Here is a 14,343-nt window from a genome sequence, read left to right as displayed (position 1 = left end):
CCACCCCCCAGCCCCACTCCCCTCCCACCTGCTTCAAGTAGTCCCGCAAATACGGACCAAACCACTGTATTTCTAAATGCATTTGATTGATGTCTCCTGCCTCCCTAAAATGTATAAAACCAAGCTGTACCCCAAACACCTTGGGCCCATGTTCTCAGGACCTCCTGAGGGCTGTGTCATGGGCCCTGGTCACTCATATTTGGCCCAGAATAAATCTCTCCAAATATTTTACAGAGTTTGACTCTTTTCATCGACAATACATTGGTTTGGTCCAGAAAGGAGGGACAACTTGAAGGGCAGGGATCTTCCAGGCTATAGGTAGATGTAAAAATTTTCCAGTTGACAACTGGTTGAGTTTGTCCAAAGACCTGGGATCCTCAGCTAGGAATGTCTGGGTTAGGATAAAGGATCGTGGAGACCCAGGTTGTCATTTGCAGAGGAAGCCTTTAGGTAGCAGGCTTCAGAGAGAAGAGGTGGTGAAACGTTTCTTATCGGACTTAAAGTCTGTGAGGATGTTAATGCCGGAGAGGTAGAATGAGGCATGGCTGACCCCCACTGCCCATCATAATTTCTCGGGTTAAATTTTAAAACAACCCTGGCTGAGGAGGAAGTCCATTCAGATGGTGGGGGAGGGGCCTTAGCATTTTATGTTTGGTTTACAGGGAAACCTTGCAAGCTGAGGTCCTGGCTATGAGGGGAGGCTGGACTTGCCTCCTTCTCCTGCTTCCTGGCAAGCCATGACCCAGGTCCTTCACTGTCTCGCACATCCGTGTCGGTGTGAAGAGACCACCAAACAGGCTTTGTGTGAGCAATAACGCTTTTTAATCACCTGGGTGCAGGCGGGCTGAGTCCGAAAAGAGAGCCAGCGAAGAGAGATGGGGTGGGGCAGTTTTAGAGGATTTTGGTGGGTCGTGGAATATTACAATCAAAGGGGGTTTTTCTCTTGCAGGCAGGGGTGGGGGTCACAAGGTGCTCAGTGGGGGAGTTTCTGAGCCAGGAGAAGGAATTTCACAAGGTTAATCTCCCAATTAAGGTGGGGCAGGAACAAATCACAATGGTGGAACGTCACCAGTTAAGGCAGAAAACGGCCATTTTCACTTCTCTTGTGATTCTTCACTTGCTTCAGGCCATCTGGATATGTACATGCAGGTCACAGGGGATACGATGGCTTAGCTTGCGCTCCGGGGCTTGACACTCACCTCAGGGAAAGCAGGAGTCTAACCTGTGGAGACTGCGCCGCTGAGATCAGTGAACCCCAGACATTGCCCCTCTCTTCTTCCTGATAGGAGACCCCCATGGGGAGGCCCTGGCCATTCCAGGGAAGAGGCGCAGGGAGGGCTTCCGAGTCCGCTGCTTCACCTTTTGACATCAGAGGGCCCAAAACTCCACCCTCAGATCAGGTTAACTCCTCTGGTTTTTGCACATGGAGAGATGTGAAGCTCAATTGTGCATACGCCTGGTTTCTCCTCTCATCAATGTTCATGCCCCTCCCACAGCTTATTGAATATGCATATTCAGCCACCCCCGCTCAGTGTAGATCTCTGCCTTAGTCTTCCCTCCCTGGAAGTGTCTGTTTCCAGCTTCCTACCAGAGGCTGTGCCTCCCAGCCGGTCAGAACAGCCACACTCAGCCCGCAGCGCTGTGAGAAGCAAAGTGGTCAGAACAGCCACACTCAGCCCGCAGCGCTGTGAGAAGCAAAGTGGTCAGAACAGCCACACTCAGCCCGCAGGGCTGTGAGAAGCAAAGTGCTCCTTTCCAAATTGATGACCTCGTCCTCCTTCAGTTGACAACTCCCTCTCTCAATGACGATTATGGAGTGTGTCCAGGTGTGGGTGACAGAGCTGCATGGCTGCATGCGGGATAAAGCCGCTGCCCCTGCAGAGCTCACACTCCCGAGGTGGGACACACACCTCCAAGAACAAACAAGGGGGAGAGCGGATCCAGTTTGGCATCGTGGGAATCAATAATGAAGCAGAGAATGCGAGGTGGCGGGGGTGGCTATCTCGGGATGGGGTCTCAGAGGTGGATCTGAGCTGGACAGACAGGAGGGACGCAGTCCAGGGTGGTCCTGGGCGAGTCTGTTCCGTGTAGGAACCGCCAGCACACAGGACGTGAGTAAGGAGGAGCGCGGTGTGTCCCGGGCACCAATCCAGGGCTGGATGAAGAATGATTGAGGCAGTTTGAAGATGATGCCAAGTCATTCTCCTCCCGTGGAGAGGTGGATTTTCTCTTCTCTCCACAATCTGGGCTGGCCTTAGTGACCTGAGGAGAGATAAATACTCTACGATTCCTAGGCTGGGTCATAAGGTACCTTCCGGCCTCTGCTCCAGTGACCTCGTAGGAAGTACAGCTGCCCTGAGCCCACCGTGCTGTGAGGAAGCCCCAGCCAGCCGTGGGAAGAGGCCGTGAGGTGGGGAGGGAGGGAGATCTGTCCAGCCTCACCTGTTGTAGCGATCCCACAGGCGTGTGAACACAGCGTCTTCGACAAGCCAGCCCCCGCTGACACAATTGAGAGAAAAACCAAGGAACCCTGCAGACGGCCAGATCTGAGGTCCCAAAATACAGCCCAGCCAAGCCATGCTGCCATCGTTAGCCATTGGTACCTTCCCAGCTGAGACCTCACGCATCGTGCAGCCTGTTCCACCATCCAGGGCCAGACCTGAACTCCTGATCCACTGAGCTTTGGGCTGATTGGTTCTGGAACGATGGGTGGCCAAGGCCATGGTCAAATCCAGCTGGAGAGGTGGATGGGCCAGTGTCAGGGGTTTGGGTTTCACCCCATGTCGGCCGAGGCACACTGGAAGGTTGTAAGCCGGCACATCCACTCTTCACACATTTGAGCCACATCTGAGTGTGGACCATACTGACGGGTTCCTGCACCTGCAGCCTCCTCACCATCGCTAGTGCCCTGCCTCCTGGCTGGAGTATCCTTCCTGTCCCTTGGTTGCTGTTTGTACCCATCATGGTCCCTCCCCCATTCCTCAAGTTCTGCTCCAAGCTTTGTTTTCCTCCAAGAGAAGAACCTGTCCACACAATAGTTCCAAAGCAGTGGGAAGCTCTTCTCACATGTCCCCAAGGACCGTGCTGTGTGAACTTCCCTTCTGTAATCACAGAGCCCATTGCCCTGCCCACAGAGACTGGTCCAGAAACAGGGAGGAGGTAAACAGAGGATGTATTCCTTCCCCAATGCTGAGAACCCTGCCATCCTCAGCCATAGTTGCCACAAAGAAGATACCACATCCCTGGGGGCACCAGCAGGAATCAGGTAGACAGCGGCACTGCTCTGGGGGCTGGGAGGGTGTCTCACAGCGTCGAACATCAGAAATCTGCAACATTGATCCAGTCCTGCCAAGATGGAATCCTGCCTGAGGGTGAGGGATGGGGAGTTGGGGCATTGCAAAAGATGCAATACATGAATAATCTCAGGTAATTCTCATGCAACCCCCAGAGGCTGGTGCTGCTAGCTCCCCTCTGCAGGAGAGAAAGCTGGGGCTCCAAGGTTGATTGGATCTGCTCAAAGGCCCAGGGAGAGTCAGAGTCAGGAGCTGGGACAGAGCCTAAGCCCTTGAGGAGGCTGCACTTCCTCCTGAGGTGAGCCAGCGTTGGAGCTGTTTTTCCTTCCAGTATGAATTCCACAAGGAAATAATCTCAGGAGGAAGAGTTCATACTTGGATCCAGAAAATGTCAACATAGCCAAAGTAAAACCATCAAGACATACCTCCAGGAGCTGTGTAAACAGCAACCGGAAAGAGACAGAGACGATGGTGTGCTCCTATGTGGGGTATAAAGGGCCCGGGCTCAGGGGGCTCCACACCTGCACCTCCTTCTCACCTGCTCCTCCACCCACTCCAGCCTCAACCCACCTGAACCATGGGCTGCTGTGGCTGCTCTGGAGGCTGTGACTCCAGCTGTGGGGGCTCTGGCTCCGGCTGCTGTGTGCCCGTCTGCTGCTGCAAGCCCATGTGCTGCTTTGTGCCAGCCTGTTCCTGCCCCAGCTGTGGCTCTTGTGGGGGCTCCAAGGGGGGCTGTGGCTCTTGTGGTTGCTCCCAGTGCAGTTGCTGTAAGCCCTGCTGCTGCTCCTCAGGCTGTGGGTCATCCTGCTGCCAGTCCAGTTGCTGCAAACCCTGCTGCTGCCTGTCCACCTGCTGTGTCCCCATGTGCTGCCAGTGCAAGATCTGAGGCTCTGGACCCAGACCTTCAGGTTTCTCCTGTTCGGTGAAAGCATTTGTTATAGTTTCCCTGAATCAGCTCATCCCACTCATCCTCCCTGAGGCACCTGCACCTTCTCCATGCTCACCATACATGCACACACCTCCTTCCATGGCTCGGCTCTCCTCTGGGCCCTGCCTTCAGCCTTCTCACTCCGGAAACACGTGTTTCCTTGATGCAGGAGGTGTCCTTGCCTGGAAGCAGGTGCCCAACCGACTGCCACGGTGTTCCCTCCACTTGGGTGTGGACCATCTTCTTCTTCTCCCTGGGATGACTGAGATGCAAAGTCTGACCCCACAAGGCCAGGTCGACATTCCTGAGTGATCACTAAAAACCAGCTTCTCAACCACCATTGGGACCCTGGATCCTCCTGGGCCGCTGCCTATTCTCCTGTGGCCACCTGTAACCAGGAAGACCTCCTTCCTTCCTGTTGTCTCCATCTGTTTAAAATAATAATTAATAATAATAACAAAATAATGAATGAATTTCCTTGCAATAAAGCCTCTCATGTCTGTCAATCAACTGCATGCTTGGTACAATTCCGTCCAACCCCTTTCCTGTGCGGTGACTGATTCTGTGTTCTGATGTGTCAGCTAAGCTGGGAAACGCCTGCCTGCAGGCCTGGTGCATTCACAAAAAAACCTGCCATTCCCTTCTGCCCTCCTCTCAGCCTCAAATATCTTCACACTCTCTGCTTACAGGAGAAGGCTCAACCCGGTGCCTGCCCTAGAGGCGCAGAGGAGCAGGCAGACCCTAAGTACTGATGACCAGCCAAGCAGGGCTTTGCACACGACCCGTGGCTTCCAGCTTCCCACTCTCCTCTGGGGCCTCGGAAGGACCCCAGGAAGGGCAAGGTCAGGGGAGGGAGGAGTGAAGCACCCCTGAGCTACAGGGCACCTCTGATTCAAACACAAAATTAGCCTTTTAGAATTATGAAGTCAACAGGCTTTCCGTAACTAAAAGTAACCAGGAAGTTATAGAATGGCCCAAAGTATCCTTGGAGCTCAGTCTCCCGGCAGGAAAGGGGAGTTCCTGGGAAGTGACACATTTGGGGAACCTGAGCCAAGTCCATCTGTTTCATGGTGACGCGCCACCACGCTGAGCCTGTTCTCTGATCGGTGACACAGGCAAGGCTTTAGAAATCACGCACTGGGGAGGAGGGGACAAGAGTGATCTGAGGACGATCTCCAGGCAAGCGAACCCGGGGGGAAAAGGTGGAGGGAAGACAGCACACAGGGAGCGCTGGTGAGAAATGAGCGCCCATGGAACGCCCGCAGATCTAAGCCACTGCTGATAATGCCAGGGAAGAACAGACTGGGAATTACAAAACAAATTTCTGAGATAAAAGAGATGCAATGTAAGGAGAAATGAAATAATCTAGAAATAAAGGGTATTTAGTAAGAAAAAATAAAGGAAATGTGACCATAATGACGCCAGCAAATACAAACATACATGAAGGCTAATAAATACCCAAGGATTAATAAAAAATTAATTCTTAACTAACAAAAACACATTGGCACACGTAGTTTAAATAATGCACAGGCACATATTACAACAATAGACAAAAGACTGTATGGGAATCAACCCCAAATGTCCATTCTCGTGACAAGACTGGATAAGAAAAATAGTAGGCAAAAAGCCTATACAACCATGGAATACTATGCAGCCATAAAAAAGGATGAGTTTGCAGTCCATTAATGTAGGGGACATGGATGCAGCTAGGAAACACAATCATTCTATCAGCAAAATATCACCAAGAACAGAAAAAAACAAACACCCGCATAGTATACTTACTCATAAGTGTGAGGAAAACATGAAACAATGAAGATCACATTAAGACATCAGAGAAGAAAGGAGAAAGAAAAAATCAACGCACTGGGAACTATCAAGGGGAGAAGAGGGAGGAAGGAAAAAGGAGAGGAGAGGAAAGGGATTGCACTTGGGAGTGTAATACATGAATATAAATGATGAATTTGATGGGTGCTGACGAGTTGAATTGGTGCAGCACACACACATGGCATAAGCTGATTCACAGTGATGTAACAAACCGTGCACGTTATGCACGCGACTTGTGACCCTAGAAGCTTAAAGTAAATTAAAAAAAAAAAAAAAAAGAAATAAAATAAAGGTTTAGATTATTTCAACCACGTTTAGGAGAGGGAATAAAAGTGTGTCAAAGGTGCGTCTTGCTAGGGGACGTGACTATTGATAGTTTCACGACGCTACAAGGAAATGCTGCTTAAGACAGTTTACTCAAAAATCCAAACTGGGAAACTCCAGAAGGTGGCAGCAGACATGAACACAGCGTTCATTGCATTTGAGCCCTGTACATTCCCACAGCCCACAGGACACCGAGCAACTTGGTAACAAAACTGAAAATGCACGCTGGAGACTCATACAAACCCTGGTAAGCTGGTCATGGTGGCTCACACATGTAGCCTCAGCTACTCAGGAGGCTGAGGCGAGAGGATGGCTTGAGCCTGGGAGTCTGAGGCTGCAGTGAGCTGTGATTGCACCACTGAACTCCAGCCTGGGCAATATAAAGTGAGATGGTGTCTTAAGAAAAAAAAAAGGTGAACCTCAAAGTACAAGAAGGTGGGGATAAATTTCCCAGAGTCACAGTCCCCCAGGGTTTCAGTGTCTGTGTAGCAGAAAGCAAAGAAACATCTAACAAAGCCGAACACAGGGGAACCTCAAAAGAGCCAACAGGTGCGTGCTGGATGAAGCACAGCTTGAATTTTGAATCTGGCTCCTGAAATGGGGAAGCTTTTCCTCTCTCTAGTGGAGAGTGGGTGCGAGGCCCTCGGTAAGTCCCCACAGGCAATGGAAGAAAGTAGGAAGCCTGCCGTGAAACAGATCACAGTGGTAGCCTACGGTTTCCAAAGGAGCTAATGAACAATGAAAGGAAATGATACCAGACATAAATGAGGCTGGGCGCGGTGGCTCACACCTGTAATCCCAGCACTTTGGGAGGCCGAGGCAGGAAGCTCACTTGAGGCCAGGAGTTCAAAACCAGCCTGGGCAACAGAGTGAGACCCCCATCTCTACCAAACATTTTAAAAATTAAATGGGCATGGTGGTGTGTGCCTTTAATCCCAGCTACTAGGGAAGTTGAGGTGGCAGGATCGCTTGAGCCTGGGAGGTTGAGGCTGCAGTGAGCTGTGATCCTGCTACTGCCCTCTAGCCTGGACAACAGAGTGAAACCCCATCTCAAAAAAAGAGACATAAATGAACAACAAAAGCCATAAATAGAAGAATTACTAAATGAGGTGACATTACTCAAGAGAAACTTCGAGTTAAAAGAAATCACTCTAGAAATAAAGTCTAAAACGGGACAAACATATGAGTAAAAAAGTAGAATAAATTTTAAAACCAAAAGAAATGAAGAGCTAAAAGGATTCGAGAGATAAGGACAAAATGGAAAAGAAGCAAAGATCCAAGACTCCTAACAAAGTTGTGTATGATAGTCAAACAATTGCATGAAAACTAGAATCAAAAGCACTAATCAAAAAGAAGAGAAAAAGAAATACAGATCAGGTGATGCAATAGAAAATTCAGACTAAGAACATAGACTTTAATCCAAATATTTCAGTAACTATATTACAAGTAAACAGATAAAATGCTCTAGTTTACATATAGAGATTGCTAGACTAGTTTTCTTAAGAAATGTGTAACTGGCCGGGCGCGGTGGCTCACGCCTGTAATCCCAGCACTTTGGGAGGTCAAGGCGGGCAGATCACGAGGTCAGGAGATCGATACAATCCTGGCCAACATGGTGAAACCCGTCTCTACTAAAATACAAAAAATTAGCCGGGCGTAGTGGCGGGCACCTATAGCCCCAGCTACTCGGGAGGCTACGGCAGGAGAATGGTGTGAACCCGGGAGGCAGAGCTTGCAGTGAGCTGAGATAGCACCACTGCACTCCAGCCTGGGTGACAGAACAAGACTCCATCTCAATAAAAAATAAAAAAATAAAAAAAGTATAACTATATGTAAAGTCAAACATTGCATCTAAAACATAAGGATTCAAAAACGTAAAAAAAAAAGGGGGGGTTAGAAAAAGACGTAACATGCAAAGAAAGCTATACTAATAGCAGGCAAAATAAAAACAAAGACTTGGCTGGGTGCAGTGGCTCACGCCTGTAATCCCAGCACTTTGGGAGGCCTAGGCAGGCAAATCACCTGAGGTCAGGAGTTCGAGACCAGCCTGACCAACATGGTGAAATCCTGTCTCTACTAAAAATAACAAAAGACATAGCTGGGCGTGGTGAGGTGTGCCTGTAATCCCAGCTACTCAGGAGGCTGAGGCAGAAGAATCGCTTGAACCCAGAAGGCAGAGGTTGTAGTGAGCCAAGATTGCGCCACTGCACTCCAGCCTGAGCAACAAGAGTGAGACTCCATCTGAAAAAAAAATATATATATACACATATTTATGCATCATATATGTGCTGAGAATTTTCTAGATCACAATCCTGAGCTAATGAATCCTATATAGATGTTGTTTTAACTTTTTTCTCCATCATTATCCCATCATCACCCTCTCCACCCGTAGGCATCTGTCCTTGCAGGTAACTCTCCAATTCATCTTCCATACGTTATTTACATACATTTGCATATAGTCATGACAAATACGTAACATTTTTCAATGTGTATGTTTTTGGTTTTTGGTTTTGGTTTTGGTTTTGAGACAGGTCTCGCTCTGTCGCTCAAGCTGGAGCTAGAGTGCAATGGTGCGATCTCAGCTCACTGCAACCTCCACATCCCGGGCTCAAACGATCCTCCTGCCTCAGCCTCCCAGGTAGCTGGGACTAGAGTCGCACACTCCACACCCGGCTAATTTTTGTATTTTTTGTAGAGATAGAGTTTCACCATGTTGCCCAGGCTGGTCTTGAACTCCTGGACTCAAGTAATCCACCTGCCTGGCCCTCCCAAAGTGCTGGGATTACAGACATGAGCCACTGCGTCCAGCCTTGTGTATGTTATCTACACTCATGATGGTTATAAATTCTGTTCCGTTTCTCGCCCTTTAAGAAAATCTGGCGCTTTTGGCATGTATTGCCACATGAAAACACAATACATTATTTCTGACCACTGAAGTGTGTTCCACTAGATTCCTGCCCCCTCTTTCCCACATCCATCACCCTTTTCTGAGCTCTTTGCTGCCATAGAATCCCCCGTGATGAATATCCTTGTTCCTCAGCATAACACCCAGGAGTGGTGAACCTAGTGAACGAGTTTTCGATGATTAATGAGTGGGATGCTGAAACAGGGAGTCTGGGAGAACAGATTTTTTTTTTTTTCTTTTTTGAGACAGAGTCTCACTCTGTCGCCCAGGCTGGAATGCAGTGGTGCGATCTCAGCTCACTGCAAGCTCTGCCTCCCGGGTTCACGCCATTCTGCCTCAGCCTCCTGAGAAGCTGGGACTACAGGCGCCTGCCACCACTCCCGGCTAATTTTTTGTATTTTTAGTAGAGATGGGTTTTCACTGTGTTAGCCAGGATGGTCTCGATGTCCTGACCTCGTGATCCACCTGCCTAGGCCTCCCAAAGTGCTGGGATTACAGGCGTGAGCCACCGCACCCAGCCCCAGATTTCTTGAGAAGCATCTGCTTTGGAAGGAAGGCGACTGAAGCATTGAGCCAGTGCCATATCTAGATCTTCTTCAGTAAGCAATGATGCTTTCATGATCCAAAAAGTCAATAGCCATAGAATGAATGTGCTTCCCAGAATCAAAAGGCCATACCAAAAAAAAAAAAAAAATGCAATTACAACAACCAAAAAGATTGCTCCTCCTCAAGGCTGTGTACAGAGCTAGTATAGTTGTGTGATGGATGGACCCCATTACACTGTATGTACTTGAAAAGCAGAAATCACATAATGACTCCTGCTGTATGCCGCAGGTAAGCCATTGCTGCTCACTCCTCTCACTACATACCACGCACTATTCTTCAGTAAGACTGCAGGGGTTTTCATTCTCTTCAAAAATGAGTGGCGTCTTGTTTTCATTGCTTAACTGATTAAAAATAAGGTCGAAGGTCTTTTCGCGTCCTCACTAGCCATCTGTGGGTGATCCATTCCTATGCTTTCCCTACTTCTCCACTGGGCCTCCTGTCCTCTTCTGTTGATTTTCAGGGTTCGTGTCTAGACATTAGCCTCTAGTGGTTATAAATACGGCAAATGGCAAATATCTTCTCCCAGTCAATCAATCATCTTTTTTTTTTTTTTGAGACGGAGTTTCAATCTTGTTGCCCAGGCTGGAGTGCAATGGTGTGATCTCAGCTCACTGCAAACCTCCACTTCCCGGGTTCAAGCAATTCTCCTGCCTCAGCCTCCCGAGTAACTGGGATTACAGGCATACGCCACCACACCTGGCTAATATTAAGACTTTCCATCCATGAACATGATATGTTTCTCCACTTATCCAGGTCTTCTTTTATTTTTTTTTTTTTTTTGAGATGGAGCCTCACTCTGTTGCGCAGGTTGGAGTGCAGTGGCGAGATCTTAGCTCACTGCAACCTCCACCTCCCAAGTTTAAGCCATTCTCCTGCCTCAGCCTCCCAAGTAGCTGGGATTACAGGCACGCGCCACCACACCCGGCTAATTTTTGTATTTTTAGTAGAGACAGGGTTTCACCATATTGGCCAGGCTGGTCTCGAACTCCTGGCCTCAGGTGATCCGCCCACCTCAGCCTCCCAAAGTGCTGGGATTACAGGTGTGAGCCACTGTGCCCGGCCAGATTGTGGACTTTTAAATGGACAAACTGTATGATATGTGCATTTTATCTCAATAAAACTGTTTTAAAAAAAAGATACGTGGGGGCTGGGAGCGGAGGCTCACGCCTGTAATCCCAGCACTTTGGGCAGCCGAGGCGGGCAGATCAGGAGATCAGGAGTTTGAAACCACCCTCCAGCATAGTGAAACCCTTTCTCTACTAAAAATGCAAAAAACTTAGCCAGGCATGGTGGTGGGCGCCTGTAATCCCAGCTACTCGAGAGGCTGAGGTAGAAGAATCGCTTGACCCTGGGAGGCGGAGGTTGCAGTGAGCCGAGGTCTCACCACTGCACTCCAGCCTGAGCAACAGAACAAGGCTCCATCTCAAAAAATAAAAACTAACTAAATAAAAGGCACATGGGGACATGTAGTAGATTTGACATTTGTCCAACTAGAGCTGAGAGAGACTCAGGAGAGGTGAGACTGGGAGAGTCTCCCAAGGTAGAAACTGGAACCCTTGGTCCAGGAAGGACGTGGCGCGAAGCAGGTGGGAGAATCAAATGTGCAAGCCAGTTTCCACAGTAGACACGGAAGGTCAGGGACTCCAGCTTCCACAATGGGCACGAAGACCAGGGACTTCAGAGACGGAAGACCAGGGACTCCAGCTTCCACAGCAGACATGGAAGACCAGGGACTCCAGCTTCCACAACGGGCACAGAAGGCCAGGGACTCCAGCTTCCACAACGGGCACGAAGACCAGGGACTTCAGAGACGGAAGACCAGGGACTCTAGCTTCCACAGCAGACACGGAAGACCAGGGACTCCAGCTTCCACAGCAGACCCGGAAGACCAGGGACTCCAGCTTCCACAACGGGCACGGAAGGTCAGGGACTCCAGCTTCCACAGCAAACATGGAAGGTCAGGGACTCCAGCTTCCACAACAGGCACGGAAGACCAGGGACTTCGGAGACGGAAGACCAGGGACTCCAGCTTCCACAGCGGACACGGAAGGCCAGGCAGCTCTAGCTTCCACAGCGGACTCAGAAGGTTGGGGACTCCAGAGGAGGGGAAGAGAAACTAATGGCAGCAACAGATGAAACAGTTGCCGGTGACGTCTTTCAAGCACTGAGGAATTTTGTGCCCAACCAAAGCATTATTCGAAAGTGAGGGCAGGCCAGGAGTAGTGGCTCACGCCTGTAATCCCAGCACTTTGGGAGGCCAAGGTGGGAGGGTTGCTTGAGCCCAGGAACTCAAGACTAGCCTGGGCAACTTAGAGAGACCCCATCTCTACACAGAAATTAAAATTAGCTGGCCGGGCGTGGCGGCTCAAGCCTGTAATCCCAGCACTTTGGGAGGCCGAGACGGGCGGATCACGAGGTCAGGAGATCAAGACCATCCTGGCTAACATGGTGAAACCCCGTCTCTACTAAAAAATACAAAAAAACTAGCCAGGCGAGGTGGCGGGCGTCTGTAGTCCCAGCTACTTGGGAGGCTGAGGCAGGAGAATGGCGTAAACCCGGGAGGTGGAGCTTGCAGTGAGCTGAGATCCGGCCACTGCACTCCAGCCTGGGCGACAGAGAGAGACTCTGTCTCCAAAAAAAAAAAGAAAGAAAGAAAAAGAAATTAAAATTAGCTGAGCGTGGTGCTTTTGTGGTCCCAGCTACTGGGGAGGCTGAGGACAGAGGACGGCTCGAGCCCAGCAGCAGGGAACAGGCCACCTCCGTGTGAAACTGCAGGCTGTCCACTGATGAATGCTTGAGAGGGAACTTCCAGAGGATGTTTTCCGGAAGAAGGAAGCTGAGCCCGGAAGGAAGAAGAATGGTGTAAGCAAGAACCATGCCTAGAGTTGATGGTGGCTGCCTGGCGAGTTTACGCAAACACTGACTGTAAATAAACAATGATGAGCAACGTGGGAGGAGCTAAGAAGCTGGAGAAATGCCCACAGCTGTCGGAGGAGCTGGGCAGGGGAAGAAGCTGTCCCCAGCTCCCTGCACCACTCTCAGCAGAGGAGGAAGAGAGGGCCATCGCGTGTGGACAATGTTTTGTTTAAAAAGACACATGAAATGTATAAGGTTGCCGCTTAAAATGGGAATAGAGTATATCACTTCTGAGTCAGTCAAAGCACAACAAAACAAAAACAAAAACAGAAGCTTAGTAACTCCATCTAAGAGGGGAAGGAATCTCTACCACAAGACGGTGAAATGCAAAGCGTGGCGGGGAGCAGCCCACATATGTCAGAAATCACAGCAAACCCCAGGGGCTTAGCGCATCAGGAAAAGGACAGAGACTCCAAAATATGGGAGCTTTTAAAGCAGCCCCACAGTAGTCACAAGACACAGCCCTCACCTGAAAGCGTGAAGAAAGACTGAAAGAAGCTGGATGAAAATGACTGCAGAAAAGGGAGGGAGGGGCCAGGCGCGGTGGCTCAAGCCTGTCATCCCAGCACTTTGGGAGGCCGAGACGGGCGGATCACGAGGTCAGGAGATCGAGACCATCCTGGCTAACATGGTGAAACCCCGTCTCTACTAAAATACAAAAAACTAGCCGGGCGACCTGGCGGGCGCCTGTAGTCCCAGCTACTCGGGAGGCTGAGGCAGGAGAATGGCGTGAACCCGGGAGGCGGAGCTTGCAGTGAGCTGAGATCCGGCCACTGCACTCCAGCCTGGGCGACAGAGCGAGACTCCGCCTCAAAAAAAAAAAAAAAAAAAAAAAAAAGAAAAAAAGAAAAGGGAGGGAGGGAAGGAAGGAGGGAGAGACAGAAAGCCCGGATGGCAGCGACTCCCTATCCCACGCCTCCTGGCCTGACCCCACATCCAGCAGACAGTCACACACCCCGACACCCACAGTGTTGAGAAAGCACAAAAAGAACAATGGAGAAAATAAAGATATGAGCAGAACCAAGTAAAAATGTTTAACACATACAACAAAGAGAATCAACAATACCAAAAGCTGGTCTTTTAAAAGACAAAAAAATCAACAATATTTAGCAAAACTGATGAGAAAAAAAAAGGGTTGGGCAGGAGAACGCGCATGTATAACATGAAGCAGGGATGAAAAATGGCAAACAGCCTGGGCGTGGCGGCTCACGCCTGTCATCCCAGCACTTTGGGAGGCCGAGGTAGGCAGATCACCTGAGGTCAGGAGTTCGAGACCAGCCTGACCAACATGGCAAAACTCTGTCTCTACTAAAAATACAAAAATTAGCCAGGCAAGGTATCAGGTGCCTATAATCCCAGCTACTTGGGAGGCTGAGGCAGGAGAATCGCTTGAACCCGGGAGGCAGAGGTTGCAGTGAGCCGAGATCACATCACTATACTCCAGCCTGGGTGACAGAGCGAGACTCTGTCAAAAAAAAAGAAAGAAAGAAAAGAAAAGAAAGCAAATAATGACAAATTTAGCAGCTATTAAAAATAACAAACAGGCC

At 49.6% G+C, this 14,343-nt stretch overlaps 1 protein-coding gene across 1 annotated transcript in view; it reads right to left on the bottom strand.

Annotated features, from left to right (window-relative positions):
• Nucleotides 1-220: 220 nt before the first annotated feature.
• Nucleotides 221-14,343, bottom strand: part of LOC108531317 (uncharacterized) — a 29,115-nt gene continuing 14,992 nt past the window's right edge. Inside the window, 5 exon segments of the mRNA XM_017874692.1 lie at nt 221-1,895; nt 1,897-2,262; nt 2,443-2,735; nt 3,864-4,208; nt 4,298-4,649. Coding sequence (XP_017730181.1) covers nt 1,673-1,895; nt 1,897-2,262; nt 2,443-2,735; nt 3,864-4,208; nt 4,298-4,300 — 1,230 coding nt within the window. The 5' untranslated portion in view covers nt 4,301-4,649 and the 3' untranslated portion in view covers nt 221-1,672.

The sequence above is a fragment of the Rhinopithecus bieti genome, unplaced genomic scaffold, assembly GCF_001698545.2.
Source record: "Rhinopithecus bieti isolate Rb0 unplaced genomic scaffold, ASM169854v2 scaffold_9449, whole genome shotgun sequence".
Taxonomy (NCBI): domain Eukaryota; kingdom Metazoa; phylum Chordata; class Mammalia; order Primates; family Cercopithecidae; genus Rhinopithecus; species Rhinopithecus bieti.
The sequence above is the reverse complement of the archived record's forward strand: the minus strand, read 5'-3'. Positions and strand labels throughout refer to the sequence as shown.